Here is a 15,952-nt window from a genome sequence, read left to right as displayed (position 1 = left end):
AATTCATAATTGCTATTTAATGTCTCATCTTTATTTGTACTTTTGAACTATTATTTAGATGACTGGGATCTTTTGTTTCATTGCTGCAGTTCTTTTCCTTGCTTCTTGGATCACTTGGACATGTTACGGAGGGGAAGAGAGCTGGGGTGGGCTCTTTTCTATGTTCTCACAGTTGTGTATTTTGCCCGCCATGAAAAACAATAATAATTACTTATATTTGAAAGATGGAGGGAGAGGGAGGAAGATAGACGTACTTGCAGTTTTTACATTTCAGTCCAAACAACATTCCTTTCCCACAGACAGTGCATGTCTGAGACATCCAATACTTGGTGGAAAACCTGTGCAGAGAGAGAGAAAGAGAAAGAGAAAGCTTGACCTTTGTTAAGTCTTAAGCAAAAGCTCCTTCTCAGAACAGTGAAATGTGTTATTTTTAATAAACCTGATTGTGCTCTGCTCTCCCTAGTCACCAAGACCAGCAGCACCAGAATTGCTTATTGATTCTGGTTTAGGAAGCCGATGCGAATCAATTCTGCTTGCAGCATGTGCCGCTCTATCCGTGAGTGGGAGTTTAGAATGTGAGGAAACACATCACAATTGTTAATTTCAGTCAGCTAATCAGGGTCCGTATTTGCTCATTAGCAACCCAGGGAGGTAAAACAAAACTGGTGATCTTAAAAAAAGAGAGCATGGACTCATGATTTTATTGGAAACGAATCAGGACCTCAGCATGCCCTACGAGTGGGGAAACACCTTAAAAATACCTTCACTGCTCCAGGACATGTCTAGTGAAGCTGTTCAGGTGGTTGAACCCGCATCCCACTGTGTTCCTTTCCTTCCTGCCTGTTACTGGTCCATCTTATTCCCATTTCTTCCAATAGAGTAGGGGATGGGGGGGTGGCTACTGGCATAGCATTTACTCAAGGTCAGGAGGTCATAGATAAAGCACAGTGGTTTTATCGACAGAAGCTGGAGCCTTATCTAAGTGATATCAGAAATTGAAATAGTGCTTAGAAGGGGCTTTATTGAGACTGGGCATTGACACACACACACCAGCACCGGCCTTTCGCTTATCAGCACTCTGCTGCCAAGATTATAATGCAGCAAATTAAACAGCCCAAGCAGACTCCAGAGAAAGGTTTTTCTTCAGACTACTCATGCTGCTGAGTGGCTCTGTCCCTCAGATAGGATGAGGTGGGCAAAAGTGTGGGTAAGGGTAGGGCAAACTTCGGGGCTCAAGGCAGCCTTGGTGTAATTTCCAAAGCACCCTATTGGGATCAGTTTAGACCTCTAGTAAGAGTGATCTGACTCTCTGCTGGGCAGAGACAAAAAGGGAGAAGGAGAAAGATGGGGGTGTCAGTGGGCCTTTTTTCCGACGGAACTCTCCGGAACTCCGTTCCAGCTCCTCTCAGGCATTCATCCTGAGTTCCAGCACCTCTTTTTCTAGAAAAATAGCAGTAGGTGTCAAAAAGAGGGGGAGAAAAAAAAGGGTGTCAGAGAGAGAGAGGTGTCAGAAAGAAAAAGGAGTGTTGGAAAGAGAGGGAGCGAGGGAGGAAAGAAGAGATATCAGAGAGAAGTGGGAGTCAGAAAGTGAGAGAAGAAGGATGTCCTCATCTGCTTTTGACTCTGGTCTCTGCCCCACCCAAAGCTGGCATGCCGCCCCACAACAGATGACCCAGCCCAACAGAATGCAGCCCTTGACAGGAGGGTGGGGAGTTACCTGCCCTGACCTGGGTTTAAAGTGATTCAGCTGAAGAAGGCTGTCAGGTTGCCAAAGCCAGTAACTGGGAGAAATAACCACAATGCATTTTCTGGTTTCTTAGGGAGGGGGCTTGCCCAGTGGTGCTGCAGCCATTGCTTATCCGTTTCCTTCATTTGAGAGTTTACAGTTGGTATGTAAACAGTCTGGCCTGGTCAGCTGATGCCTCACCAGTGAGCAGTAAATGGGCGAGAGACGGTCTCAGAGGAATCTCTGTGTTTTTCAAATGAGGTATCCAGCAGAGTCCATTTTCAGCAATCAAGGATGCTTCATAATTATAATGGATTTAAGAGGAATACAACATTTCTGTTGCGGGGAGAGAAATGGCATTACACTTTGGGGGGTCCAACTCCCCTCACAGCAGGAGCCAGCAGCTCTTGGCTCTTGAGAGACCACTGCTAGCTAGTCCTGCCATTTTGCTCTCAGCCAGAAGAAGTCAGATTCCTATGGAGGGGGACAGTACAGCTTGCTCCCTCCCCACCAGGTCTTGGGACTGTATTTCCATCCAGATTGAAGACACAGATGACATCTCCTCCTCCATCTTCCCAGTGGAGTTTAATGGGGTTACAAGGGCCTGTCAGTGCCACCTACTGACTGGAGGTCAGATGCTACCATAGAGTCTCTAAGGTTCCAAAACTAAAATTGGCGCCACCTACTGTCAGACTCCCTGTCCAAACAGGGAAAGCAGATATTGGGATGGGCTTGAGGGGGTCCTTGGCACAGCGCCCTTCCATTTGCCCTGGAGTGATGCCATGCCGTGGGCATTGTGGGAAATTAAAATGGCAGCACAGAAATGCAGCCACACATTTTCCTCCCCCCAGAATTCTATGGTGATAGGAACATAGGAAGGAATATAGGAAGCTGCCTTGGGTCACATTCGTACACACAGTGGTACCTCTGGTTACAAACTTAAATCGTTCTGGAGGTCCATTCTTAACCTGAAACCGTTCTTAACCTGAGGTACCACTTTAGCTAATGGGGCCTCCTGCTGCCGCTGCACTGCCGGCGCACGATTTCTGTTCTCATCCTGAGGTAAAGTTCTTAACCAGAGGTACTACTTCCGGGTTAGCGGAGTCTGTAACCCGAAGTGTTTGTAACCCGAGGTGTTTGTAACCCGAGGTACCACTGTACATTTAAATCACTATGATACCACTTTAAACAGTCATGACTTCCCCCAAAGAATCCTGGGAAACTGATGGTTGCTCATTCCTTACTCACTGGTAACCATTTGCACTAGACCCTCAACAAAGTAGGCAATAATTCTCCCTTACCTGAAACCATAACCCTCCTGAGGTAAACTGTTTCTCAATCATAATATTTAAAAAAGAAAGAAAGAAAAAGACATATCTGAGTTTTTTCAATCACCTCATACCTGTGTTTGATTGAGTTTCCAAGATCCCGTCGAGGAATTTGCGGGGACCAGCGAGGTACTGAGAGTGTATCTGAAAGATAGAAATTAGAGGGGGAAAGAGTTGATCCCAGGCGGTCAGATTCAAAATTATTTCTGTCACAATAATCTGGCTTATTACATATCAGGGATGCCATTATGAATTCTGAAAAACAAAAACAAAAATAGCCTCCTAAACAAATCTCAGCATCTTCGCATGACATGTGGGATACTGTGTTGTTGTCATACTGTGTGGAGTATAGCCAGGAATGCCCTTTTCTGGGTACTCCATTCCATCTCTCTTCATCCCCACTCTCTCATTCCACGCTCCAGGATTCCATGGCCACTAAGTATGCTGTTTGCAAGGCCATCCCAATACATTTTGGCACCTGAGGCGAACCTCCTCCCTGCCAGGGAAGACGGAGTGAATGAAGAACAAGTGGTGCGAGGAGACAAGCAGCACCTCCTATTCACCAAGACACCATTGAAGAGGCGGCATTGAGGGGACAGATCCAGCCTCCAAGGAGTGCGCTGCAGCTGTTAACCATCCTGCAGCAGAAGTAGTGAGCAATGCATTCCTTGGAGGCTGGTGCTGCTGCCCCTCTGGATCCTGCTTCCTGAGGCAGTCGCCTCACTTTGCCTCATCCATGGGCAGGGTTGGATTTAGGTCTGATGAGGCCCTAAGCTACGGAAGGTAATGGGGCCCTTTATATGTCCAGCTGTCCTTTGTCAACAACAAATTTTGTGTTGAATATATGCTATATGGGGTGGCGCTGTGGGTTAAACCACAGAGCCTAGGACTTGCTGATCAGAAGGTCGGCAGTTCAAATCCCCACGACGGGGTGAGCTCCCATTGCTTGGTCCCTGCTCCTGCCAACCTAGCAGTTCGAAAGCACCTCAAAGTGCATGTAGATAAATAGGTACCGCTCCGGCGGGAAGATAAACGGCGTTTCCGTGTGCTGCTCTGGTTCACCAGAAGTGGCTTAGTCATGCTGGCCACATGTCCCAGAAGCTGTACGCTGGCTCCCTCGGCCAATAAAGCGAGATGAGCGCCGCAACCCCAGAGTCGGCCACAACTGGACCTAATGGTCAGGGGTCCCTTTACCTTTACCTATATGCTATTTGATAATTTATGGACCTAATAGGTATCTGAAGCAATTTGCACATAACAAAATAGGTATTTTATCAAAGTAATTGTTATACAAATGAGCAAACCAGTGATATTTTAGGGAGCAGGCTAGCAGGCGGGGCCCATTACTTACATCATAGGAGCCTACACAACACAAAACACTGTTGCTGTATGTAGGCTTTGTTTTATTTGGTTTTTATCTTATATTTTGGAAATGTATATCCAGTTTTCCTTTAAATTTTTGGGGGGACCCCAAGAGAGTGGAACCCCTAAGCTATAGCTTGTTTAGCTTACACGTAAATCCGGCATTGTCCATGGGCTGGCCTGGAGCGGGTACGGCTTTTTAGTTATTTCTCCAAACCTCCCTTAGGTTTGCTGACACTTCCTCTTACGTGAGGGTTTCAGGCATGCAAGGAAGGCAGGTGCTCTACCACTGGGCTATGGCCTTTACCAAGAAGACTTGGTGGGACACTTGTTCCCCTGGCGAAACGTTTTGCACCAAAGGAACGTGGCCGCGCAAGAGAATGCATAAGCAGATTGCTGCTAATTCTGCTGCCCAATAGATGGAACAATCTGTTACGTGATGAGTTGCTGTGTTGGGATTGCTCTGTTGCGCAACATTAAACCCTGAGTCCCAATTGCGCTAATGGACAGAGAAAACTAGATACTGCCCAAAGTAGTTAAATATTGCCTATTGGCATTAGACAGGTGCCTTCGCAATACTGGTTTGGATGCCTGGTGGAAAATGTTCTGTTTCAGCACGCCTACCCAGAACAGATGATTCGGTTACTTTTCCTTTAAATGCTTTATTAATTCGATCTTTAGCTTTAGAGATGGTTGTATATACGCCTTGAATATACATTGTTTTTGAATTTGTTTGTTTCTTTGAACCATGTTTTATATATTTAATGGGACTCATACACCACTCGGGGAGTGTTTTCCAACAAACAGTTTTAATACAGGAATGATATTAATTAATTAATTCAGGGAAAGTGCACGGAGGTGAGAAAACCTACATGCTAATTAGTTTGTTATTTATTTCAAAGCATTTATACACCACTTGATTGTGTGTGTTTTTTAAAAAAGAAAAGCTCAAAGCAGTTTACAAAGAGAATAAAACAATAAAAATATGAGTAAAAAGGACTCTTCATAACATTCTAGGATTGCCATATTTCAAAAAGTAAAAACCAGGACACCCCAAAGTGTCCTGGCAGTTCCACCACAATTTAACCCCCGTTGCTGGTTTTTCAGAGTGTGAAAACTACAGGGCTTGATTCAATTATTTTTATTTTCATCACAACAAAACCATTTGATACCCAGACGCTTCTGATTTCTTCCTGCCCTCTCTGCTTCTGACCCAGTTGAAATAATATGAAAGTCTGTAGCAGACCCTCCAAGTGTCCCTATTTTCCAGGGACAGTCCCAGATTTACAGAAGCTGTTCCCAGTTTCTGATTTGAATATCCCGCTTTTCCTTAGGATGTCCCTGTTTTCATCAGAGAACTGTTGGAGGGTATGGAGTTATGCAAACAGCCAAGGAGATAAGTAACTATACAACCTTTAGAAGACATCTGAAGGCAGCCCTGTATAGGGAAATTTTAAAATGTTTAATTATGTTTTTATATATGTTGGAAGCCGCTCAGAGTGGCTGGTACAACCCAGTCAGATGGGTGGGGTATTATTATTATTATTATTATTATTATTATTATTATTATTGAATAGGATGCCCCTATTTTCATCAGAGAAATGTTGGAGGGTATACTATAGGTTTCCACTTGTAATAATAATGAAAATAAATGCATTGTTTGCCCTAGAGAGAACGATTTATAGAAAGAGCATTTGGGCACAGTTACAAGCATTTGCCTTTATTTTAACAGCAGAGGCTCTTGGGTACCGAAGTGAAAATCAAACATGATTCTCGGAGACCCAAATGCCATCCATTAGGGATGCAAGCTGGGCCCACGGACATCTGACCAGCTGAAACGGCCAGGCAGACTCCAGCAGTGACCCCTGGGTTTCCTATGCATACCTGTCAATCCTTCAGCAAACACGCTCCCGGGGTGTTTTTTTAACATAGGATATGAACGCCTCTGTTTGCTTTCATATCCCATTTTAATATTGCAGGTTGAGGCGTTCTTAATTATGTGCCATTTCAGAAGGTTACATTTGCATGTGGCTTCCTGTGAGGAGAGCAGCGCTCCCTCTGCTGCTCAGGAATAACTCCACCGCATCAATGTGCATCTCAACAAAATGCAGGGAGGGGAGGCGACCACTATGCAAAGACCCAAGAACTGCCACATTCAGACTATACATTTAAAGCACGCTGATACTTTAATGGTGCTGGGCTCTCCTACATTGGATACTTTTAAGCAGAAGTTGGCTGGCTATCCGTCATGGATGCTGGTAATAATAATAATAATAATAATAATAATAATAATAATTACAGTGATACCTCGGTTTTCAAGGGACGCAGGTGGCACTGTGGTCTGAACCACTGAGCCTAGGGCTTGGCGATCAGAAGGTCTAAGGAGATAGCTACACTGAAGCCGTGGGAGTTACTGCTGGTCGGCTCCCAACCAGCCTTGACACCAGTTTTCCATGACAAACTGACAGGCTTTTTGTTTTGTTTTTTGGTGTTTTTTTGGAACTTACTTTTTTAAGGAAAGAGCTTTTAATAGTACTTTGCTGCCTTTATTGTTTGTGTTTTAATACATTTGTTTTTTTATATTGTTTTAATTTGATTACAGCTTAACTACTTTTTAATAAAGGACGCGGGTGGCGCTGTGGGTTAAACTACAGAGCCTAGGACTTGCCAAACAGAAGGTCTGTGGTTCGAATCCGCGCGATGGGGTGAGCTCCCGTTGCTCGGTCCCTGCTCCTGCCAACCTAGCAGTTCGAAAGCATGTCAAAGTGCAAATATATAAATAGGTACCGCTCCGGCAGGAAGGTAAACAGCATTTCCGTGTGCTGCTCTGGTTCGCCAGAAGTGGCTTAGTCATGCTGGCCACATGACCCAGAAGCTGTACACCGGCTCCCTCAGCCAATAAAGTGAGATGAGTGCCGCAACTCTAGAGTTGGCCACGACTGGACCTAATGGTCAGGGGTCCCTTTACCTTTACTTTTTAATAAACCTCTTTCATGTGTTTTGAGATCTTTGTAGTTGATCTGTGTTCTTTTGATTTGTGTAAGGCACCTTGAGCCCTGGTCTATAGAACAGGCAGCATATTATAATAATAATTAATAATAAATATAATAACAATGCTTTTTTCTTAATCAAAATGTTTAGGGGTACTCTCATTTTCCTACTCATATTGAAATACTGCCCCTCAATGAGGCCAAACTTAGATTCACAAAATGTTTAGGGGTATGAGTACCCCTGCCTCCCCCCAGAAAAAAGCACTGATTATAATATTAGTCACCAAACACATATCCAACAGCAGCCAATCAGTTTCCTTCAGGTATTACCCAATGATAGGTGGGGGTCAAAGGCAAAAGTGGGTGGAGCAATGAATGAATATGTTACCTTTTATTTTGATTTTTTTTTTTCTTGAGTTAGCAACTACATGGGGAAAAAATCAGAGAAGTGAAAAAGAACTATGTTCTGATCCAAACAGCAAATAACAAAGTCCTCAAGACAGTCTGGTCCTCAGGCCTGCCTGTGATGTCCTGGACAAGATACATATCAGCTGCTTTGTGGTTCTGCTCATCCAGTAACTGCTCCCCCCATTTGAAGATGGTATCAACAAGATTTGCTCCTTTCTCTGTTGGGGAATTAATACCTTGGGAGCTAGGCGTTAAATAAAGATTACCTGCTGACAGTCCCAAAAGAAAGCTAGTTTACACCATGCAAGGATCTGGTCCGTAGAAGTACAAAAGGACCTTTTATATTCTGAAATGCTGTTTGCTCATCACTAAATCACATTATACAAATGTGCCCCCCCTCCTCTGCCCCCGCCATCCTTTGTGAAGCAAACAAGCGGACAATTAAAGTTACTTACCTGAAGTTAAATTAAAACCTTTGCTTTATCACCCACAATTTATTTCTGCTAACTTTCAGCTGGCCTCAATTAAATCACGCTGTTTTAAAAGAGATGGGGGCAGGGTGGGGAAGTGGCTGAGGGGATTTAATTACTTTCCGTAACATGCTCATTGTCAAAAAATTATTATTAAAGTGTATCAGGAATCATAACCTCTGAACAAAGCAGCGAGACCCTCCGTGATTCGCAGGTAATTATTTTCATTACAGGGATGATGGATGGAGGATCTGAGATATTAACAATACCCCGCACACAGACACATGCACACTGTGTTCAGTGGAGCAGCAAGGGAGGGAGAGGACAGAAATGTTGAACTGGAAGAGCCTTGATGGGTTTCGGGGGGAGAGCTGTTTTTAAGCTCATTTTGTTTTTAATCCTCAAAAGATGGACTGGCAGCGATTTCCTCTAAAAGAACATGGAAGCCATTTTACACACTCCTTGAACCTCTAAGCCAGGGTTTTCCAACCTTGGGTCTCCAGCTGTTTTTTTGTACTACAACTCCCATCATCCCTAGCTAGCAGGACCAGTGGTCAGGGATGATGGGAATTGTAGTCCAAAAACAGCTGGAGACCCAAGGTTGGAAAACCAAGCTCTAAACAATGAAGTTGCAGAGAGGATTCCAATATCAGGTGTCACCAAAGCTAGCTTGGCTCTGGGACACAAATGAACTTTGGGGGCTTGGCAATGCCAAGCGAGCATGAGAAGACTTAAGGTTGTTGTTGATGATGATGATGATGATGATGATGATGATGATCTGCCTTGGATTTCAATCCCCAAAATTAGTTTCCCCTCAAAATAAAAACAACCAGAAGATTTGGGGACAGCACAAGGCCCATGGAGAGGGGAAGAGAGGGAGGATGAGTCCTGCTACAGAAGCAGGAATGATTCTGCTCATGCAAGGATTTAGCTGAATCGCTCCTCAAATTTGCATCCAGAAAGGGGTGGACTTGCTCTTGAGCATGTGCAGAGAGCATCTTCCATTCAATTGAAAGCAGGTTTTAGAAATGAACCTGGGATTCAGAAGGAGGTCTCCCAGAAGTCACAGAAGTCCCTGTGGCTTCTCGGGGTGGTGGGAGGTCGATTCATCACCTCCCGCTTTGGAAACTGCAAACCCTGTGCTTCGATAGCATCAGAAGTTTTAGAATCCTGGCAGCGAGGCCGAAGGACTCACCAGGCCAAGGCGAAGTTGAGGGAGAGCTGCGAGCGATAGTCCTCTCTTGGCATCAACCGTCTCGCCTTGACAGAAGCCACGGCGGGGGGAAATTAGCAGCCTGGCATAACGGAGAGGGTGACAAAGGGAAGGTCACGCCTCTCCCGCTCCCGCGCTGACAGAAGACACGGCAGAAGGGCCCCCGCAGGCCACGGCTGTCTCCCATTGACAGGCAGGTGTGACAACAAGGCCCAAGACCTGGACTGCACTCGCCCGCCTGGAAAGCGAGAGGGGCCAAGCAGGTGACCCGAGCCGCTCAAATAAACAGCCCAGCTGCGACGACACATCCACTGCGCCGTGGAGCACTGAGCTTTCCTCCTTTGGTCTCAACTGTGCCGAGACGCCATCCAGGAGAAGCTGACCGATGCCTTATGCCGAGCCATTCCTCCACCTAGCTCAGTATTGTCTACACTGACTGGCAGCAGCTCTCCAGTGTTCCAGGGAAGGTTCCGTGTAGCCCTACCTGGAAGATGCCATAGGGGATTGAAGCTGGAGCTTTTGGCACGCTCAGTATTCCTGAGCTGCAGCCCCTGCCTAAATACAAAGAAACACAGAAAGCCGCAGTATACTAAGTCAGACCACTGCTCCATCCTGCTCATATTGCCGACACTGGCTTGCAGCAGCTCTCCAGGGTTTCCAGCACGGGGTCTTCCCCAGCCATCTTTGAAGATGCTGGGGATTGATTCCAAGGTCTTCTGAATGCAAAGCAGATGCTCTGCCACTGAGCGATGGCCCTTCCCCAGATGTTGTCAGCTTCCCTGATGAATATGCACATAGAATCATAGGATAATAGAGTAGGACAAGACCCCAGGGTCATCTAGCCCAACCCCATGTATTGCAGGACTCTTTTGCCCAACATGGGGCTTGAACCCATGACCCTCAGATTAAAAGTCTTAAGCTCTCCTGACTGAGCTATCCACCATGGTGAAGACTTTCTTGTTCCACCAGGCTTTGGGGAGCTGAATGCTTTTAAGGAAATGGCTTTTAAACAGAGCTGTGCTGTTTTTACTACCTGTGTTTTAACAGGTATTTCTGCATGCATAATCCTGGGGATCGAACCTGCAACCTTGGCGTTATCAGCATCATGCTCTAACCAACTGCACTATCCATAGGGCAACTCAGTCTCTGGCTACCACCATTAAACTAAGGATTTAGATTATGCCCTCAACGTTTTATATTGCATAATTTTTAAAGGCAATGCAAACTGCTTAGTCGTGTTTATGTTTGTTTGTAAGCAAATCAAAATTAAAAATGCCCTTAACAGATTGGAGAACTTGGCACAAGCTACCAAAATGAATTTCAATAGGGACAAACGTAAGGTTCTGCACTTAGGAAGAACCAGATGCACAAATATAGGATAGGGGACACCTGGCTTACCAGCAGTACACGTGAAAAGGATCTAGGTGTCTTGGTGTACCACAAGCTTAACATGAGTCAACAGTGTGATGCAGCAGCAAAATAAGCTAATGCTATTCTAGGCTGCATCAGCAGAAGTATAGTGTCCACATCAAGGGAAGTTATAGTACCACTCTATTCTGCCTTAGTCAGACCACACTTGGAATACTGTGCCCAATTCTGGGCACCACAATTTAAGAAGGATGTTGACAAGCTGGAACATGTGCAGAGAAGGGCAACCAAGATGATCAAGGATATGGAAACTAAGTCTTATGAGGAGTGCTTGAAGGAACTGGGTAGGTTTAGCCTGGAAAAGATGAGACTAAGAGGAGATATGATAGCCATCTTCAAATATCTTGGTAAAAGTAAAGTGACCCCTGACCATTAGGTCCAGTCGTGGCCAACTCTGGGGTTGCGGCACTCATCTCGCTTTACTGGCCGAGGGAGCCAGTGTACAGCTTCCGGGTCATGTGGCCAGCATGACTAAGCCGCTTCTGGTGAACCAGAGCAGCGCACGGAAACGCCATTTACCTTCCCTCCAGAGCAGTACCTATTTATCTACTTGCACTTGACGTGCTTTCAAACTGCTAGGTTGGCAGGAGCAGGGACCGAGCAACGGGAGCTCACTCAGTTGCGGGGATTCGAACCGCGACCTTCTAATCAGCAAGTCCTAGGCTCTGTGGTTTAACCCACAGCGCCACCCGTGTCCCTTCAAATATCTTAAGGGCTGTCAAATGGAGGAGGAAGCATTCTTGTTTTCTCCTGCTCTGGATGGTAGGACTCGAACCAATGGCTTCAAATTGCAAGAAAGGAGATTCCGACTAAACATTCGAAAAACTTTCTGACAGTAAGAGCTGTTCAGCAAAGGAACAGACTCCCACAAGAGGTGGTGGGCTCTCCTTCCTTGAAGGTTTTTAAGCAGAGGTTGGATGGCCATCTGCCATGGATGCTTCAGCTGAGATTCCTGTGTTGCAGAGGGTTGGACTAGATTACCCTCGGTGTGCCTTCCCGCTCTAAGATTCTATGATTCTATGAAATTGCAGCAGCTAATGACTGGTGCAAATATCCATCTATCTTGTCAGGAATGATGAACCTCACACTTCCAGTAAAATAGGAAGCCACTCAGACAAATGATTGAAAGCATGGAGGAACCCAACATCGCCCCATCCCGTTGGGAATCTAAGAAGAAAAGTGAGAAGAAAGTGCTTTTAGCCATTAAGTACTCCAATGTTTCAAAAACACCCAGCTCTTAACCTGCTGATCTGCCGTTCCCAAATGCAGCCAAACAGCTTGTCCTAAACACCTTGTTGCGTCTCCTTGCGGGTGGCAAGCAAAGGGGGTCAAAAGGCGTGAAGTCACCCAGCAAAATACACACTTCTACATTATCTCCGAGTCAAGCCCTTTAAAGCAAACTGACAATTTAATAATAGGAAAGTCGCAATTCTGTAGAGAGTACTAATGGAGGAAATCGGGCAGGTTGGGAGGGATGTCACTGAGGATTTTTGGAGAGCGGGTGGCAGAGGGGAGAGACTTAGGAAAGATGAGAATAATTAAATCGGCTGGGCAGCGGTAAGAATCTGCCCCCACTGGTGAGTGGTCAGAGGAAGAAGACTGGGAGGAGGAGGTGTCGGAAGCTGAAGAGGCAACAGGGTTTAGTGAGCAGGGAGAGGCTGGGGCAGAGAGCAGCCCGGAAGCGGAAGCAGGAGAAGAGGGAAGCCAAGAGGCAGAGATAAGTCAGACTGGTGAATAATAACAACAACAACAACAACAACAACAACAACAACAACAACAACAACAACAACAATATTTTATTTATATCCCGCCCTCCCCAGCCGAAGCCGGGCTCAGAGCGGCTAAACAACAGTAAAATGATACAGAAGAAGCCAGGGTGTCTCCCCCTCCTGCTGCTACAAGCTCCCCACCACACACTGACAACACTGGTCTCCCAGACAGGAGAGGTATGAAGCAGAAGAAGCAAAGGTGGGCACACCAGCATAGTCTCAGGCTGCCTGGGAAAGACCCAGGAGAGGAGGAGACTTAGGCTGCTGTGGGAAGGCATGGACCTTCAGTCCCTGCAACTTCCTCATAGGCATAGCTGTCAACTTTCCCCTTTTCCTGCGAGGAATCCTATTCGGAATAAGGGACTTTTCCTTGAAAAATGGGGAAAGTTGACAGCTATGCTCGTAGGGACACGACCTACCAAAGAGTTGCTGTGCAGCAGCAACTTCGATATCATTTCCAAGGTGTGGTCACTGCTGAAATGCTACACTTTGGAGTGCCTCATTGCATAATGCAAAAGTATGTAACAATCAAAACCAGTGATTGTTTTTATAACTATACAGAACTGAACAAATAGCACGACACAGCAGGAAACAGCTAATTAGATGCAGCACCAGGAGGGAAACTGCCAGGGCTGTCAGAAAATGAGCACCACCTTTGCCCACTGTCAAAGAGGGGGCAGAGCTAAGGGGGGGGGAGTTTGTTGACTAATTCATACTTCCTGAAAACAACACACAGGGACCAAAATACAGTTCTTCTTCAATATTTGCACTTCTCCAAACTATGAGATGTAGCTCACCGTCCAAAAAAAAAAAAAACAATCAGGGGGCGATTTTCTTCTACCAGCAAAAAAAAAAAAAAAAAAAAAGTACAAAGGTACATTCTATTATAGGAGAAACAGGCTGGGAAATGCAGGCATCAGGCAAAAATGCATACAAAATGATGTCTATTAGGTGAAACGCCCACAAAAATTTGCACAAAACTTCATGTGGACTTCAAAAAAAAAAAAAAACTGATGTGTGGAACTAAACTTAAGATTGGAAAAATGAGAAATCGAGAGAAACTAAAATTGACACATTCATCCATTCCTAGGCAGAATGAGACTTACTTGGAAAGCTTGGGGCCACCACTGAGAAGGCCATGTTTCAGGTAGCCAGTGATTCTGCTGGCACGGGAACCTGTTTTCTGGTGGCCTTAAACAGTGAATTCAATAATCTTGGGCACTGCAGGGAAAGAGCTGGGGAAACTGCAGCTCAATCCAGTGTAGGAACATAGAAAGCTGCCTGATACAGAATCAGACCCATCTGTCAATCCTACCTCAGCACTGTCTCTACTGACTGGTGGCGGCTTTCCAGGTTTTCAAGCAGGGGACATGCTCAGTCCTAGTTGGAGATGCTGGGGATTGAACCTGGGACCAGGCAAGGCCAATGCTCTACCATAAAGCTGTGGAGGTTCCCTTAAAAATAACAGCAAGATTCTAGTCCTCATTGTACTGGGGGAAAGCACTGATTTAAACATGGGCGAAGGAAGCTGCTTTATACAGAGTCAGACCATTGGTCCATCAGTAGTCTGTGCCCTCCAGGGTTTCAGATGGACGGGGGGGGGGCATCCCCAGTCCTGCTTGGAGATGCCAAAGATTGAAGCTGGGAGCATGTGCATGCAAGGCAGACACACACACACCCCATCACTGAGACACAACACTCAACCACTTTCCTCATCTAAGCAAAATATGGCAACAGCTCCTGAAGTATCCGCCTTCTCCCTGCAGCTCTGAGGATGGGAGATAAGAAGATGCTAAGAAAGTATTGTTGGCCCAGAAATGGAAGCAAGAAGAAATACCAATGAAAAAAGAATGGCAGACAAAATTAAAGGACTACGCAGAATTGGACAAAATGACAGGAAGGATTTGAAACCTGCGGGACCAGAGATTCACAGAAGATTGGAAGTAATATACCAGTTATTTGACACTAGTCAGACTACAAGACGTTTTGTAAGGAGGAATATATGAAATATTGCAAAGAAGAGAAAGAAGAGAGATATTAGTTATGATACTTAAATGTAATAGTGAAAGTAAGAAATGTAAATTAAGTGAATAAGATTGGACAATTTTCAGATGTGACTGATGGAAGTCTAAAAAAATGTGTAAGATATAAAAGTATGTTTAATAATTGTTGAAAATGATATGTTAAAAAACATACACACACACACACACACACACATATATATATATATATATATATATATATATATATATATATACACACCATATATATACACAGTGGTACCTCAGATTAAGTACTTAATTCATTCCGGAGGTCCGTACTTAAACTGAAACTGTTCTTAACACGAAGCACCATTTTAGCTAATGGGGCCTCCTGCTGCCGCCAAGCCACCGGAGCACAATTTCTGTTCTCATCCTGAAGCAAAGTTCTTAACCTGAAGCACTATTTCCGGGTTAGCGGAGGTGTAACCTGAAGCGAATGTAACCCGAGGTACCACTGTATGATGCTAAGAAAGGCCTGACTGCTTCTGGAAAGATCTCAACAGGCAACTGATGTCAAGAGCCAGAAGGCGCACACACAGCCCACAGAAATGCCTTTGGAGCTGCTATTTAACTTGTGAAGGAAATCACGTCCCCGTCCCCCGTCCCCCCAGGGAGATAAGCAGGAGCTTGGCTTGGTGATCTGGGGCATGCCATGTCACCGACGACGTCAGCAAAAACTGCCAGAAGGGAAACCTCAGCAACACCGATGGCAGGCAGCAACGCGGATGGCCTGACCCCTTCCATCCGGGCGTCTTCTCCTGTTTTGACGACATTTGCTGCATGGATGGGGTTTCTCCCCCTCCCTTCTCTCGCTGACAAATGAAAGAAATAGCCACTAGCCACCATGGCGATGCTCTGCCTCTGTGGTCAGAGGCAGCAATGTTTCTGAATACCAGCTGCTGGAAAACACAGGAGGAGAGAGGGCTCTTGTGTTCAGTCCTGCTTGAAGGTTTCCAACAGACATCTGGTTGGCCACCGTGCGAGTAGGAGGCTGGACTAGATGGGCCACTGGCCTGATGCAGCAGGATCATTTATATTTTAAATAAAGAAGCGGATCCAACAACAGAATGTTGCAGCACCAAGCACTCGTGTTTGATGTTGGCCACAGTGACATGTGACAGCATCTTAACACAGCATCAGCATCTTAAAAAGCAGAGACATCACCTTGCCAACAAAGGTCCATATAGTTAAACCTATGGTTTTCCCAGTAGTGATG

The 15,952-nt window shown here is 45.4% G+C and overlaps 1 protein-coding gene across 2 annotated transcripts in view; it reads right to left on the bottom strand.

Annotated features, from left to right (window-relative positions):
- Nucleotides 1-15,952, bottom strand: part of KSR2 (kinase suppressor of ras 2) — a gene marked incomplete at its 3' end in the record, with an annotated part of 189,408 nt that overhangs the window by 81,629 nt on the left and 91,827 nt on the right. For both annotated transcript variants that reach the window (XM_081841791.1, XM_081841790.1), the window contains 2 exons: nucleotides 3,129-3,198; nucleotides 255-338 (listed from right to left, as the gene is read on the bottom strand). In XM_081841791.1, coding sequence (XP_081697917.1) covers nucleotides 255-338; nucleotides 3,129-3,198 — 154 coding nt within the window. The remainder of the gene's footprint in view (nucleotides 1-254; nucleotides 339-3,128; nucleotides 3,199-15,952) is intronic.

Source organism: Podarcis erhardii, assembly GCF_964252035.2.
Source record: "Podarcis erhardii genome assembly, chromosome: 15".
Lineage (NCBI taxonomy): Eukaryota > Metazoa > Chordata > Lepidosauria > Squamata > Lacertidae > Podarcis > Podarcis erhardii.
Note: the sequence above shows the minus strand (reverse complement) of the source record. Positions and strands in the feature narration are given on the sequence as shown.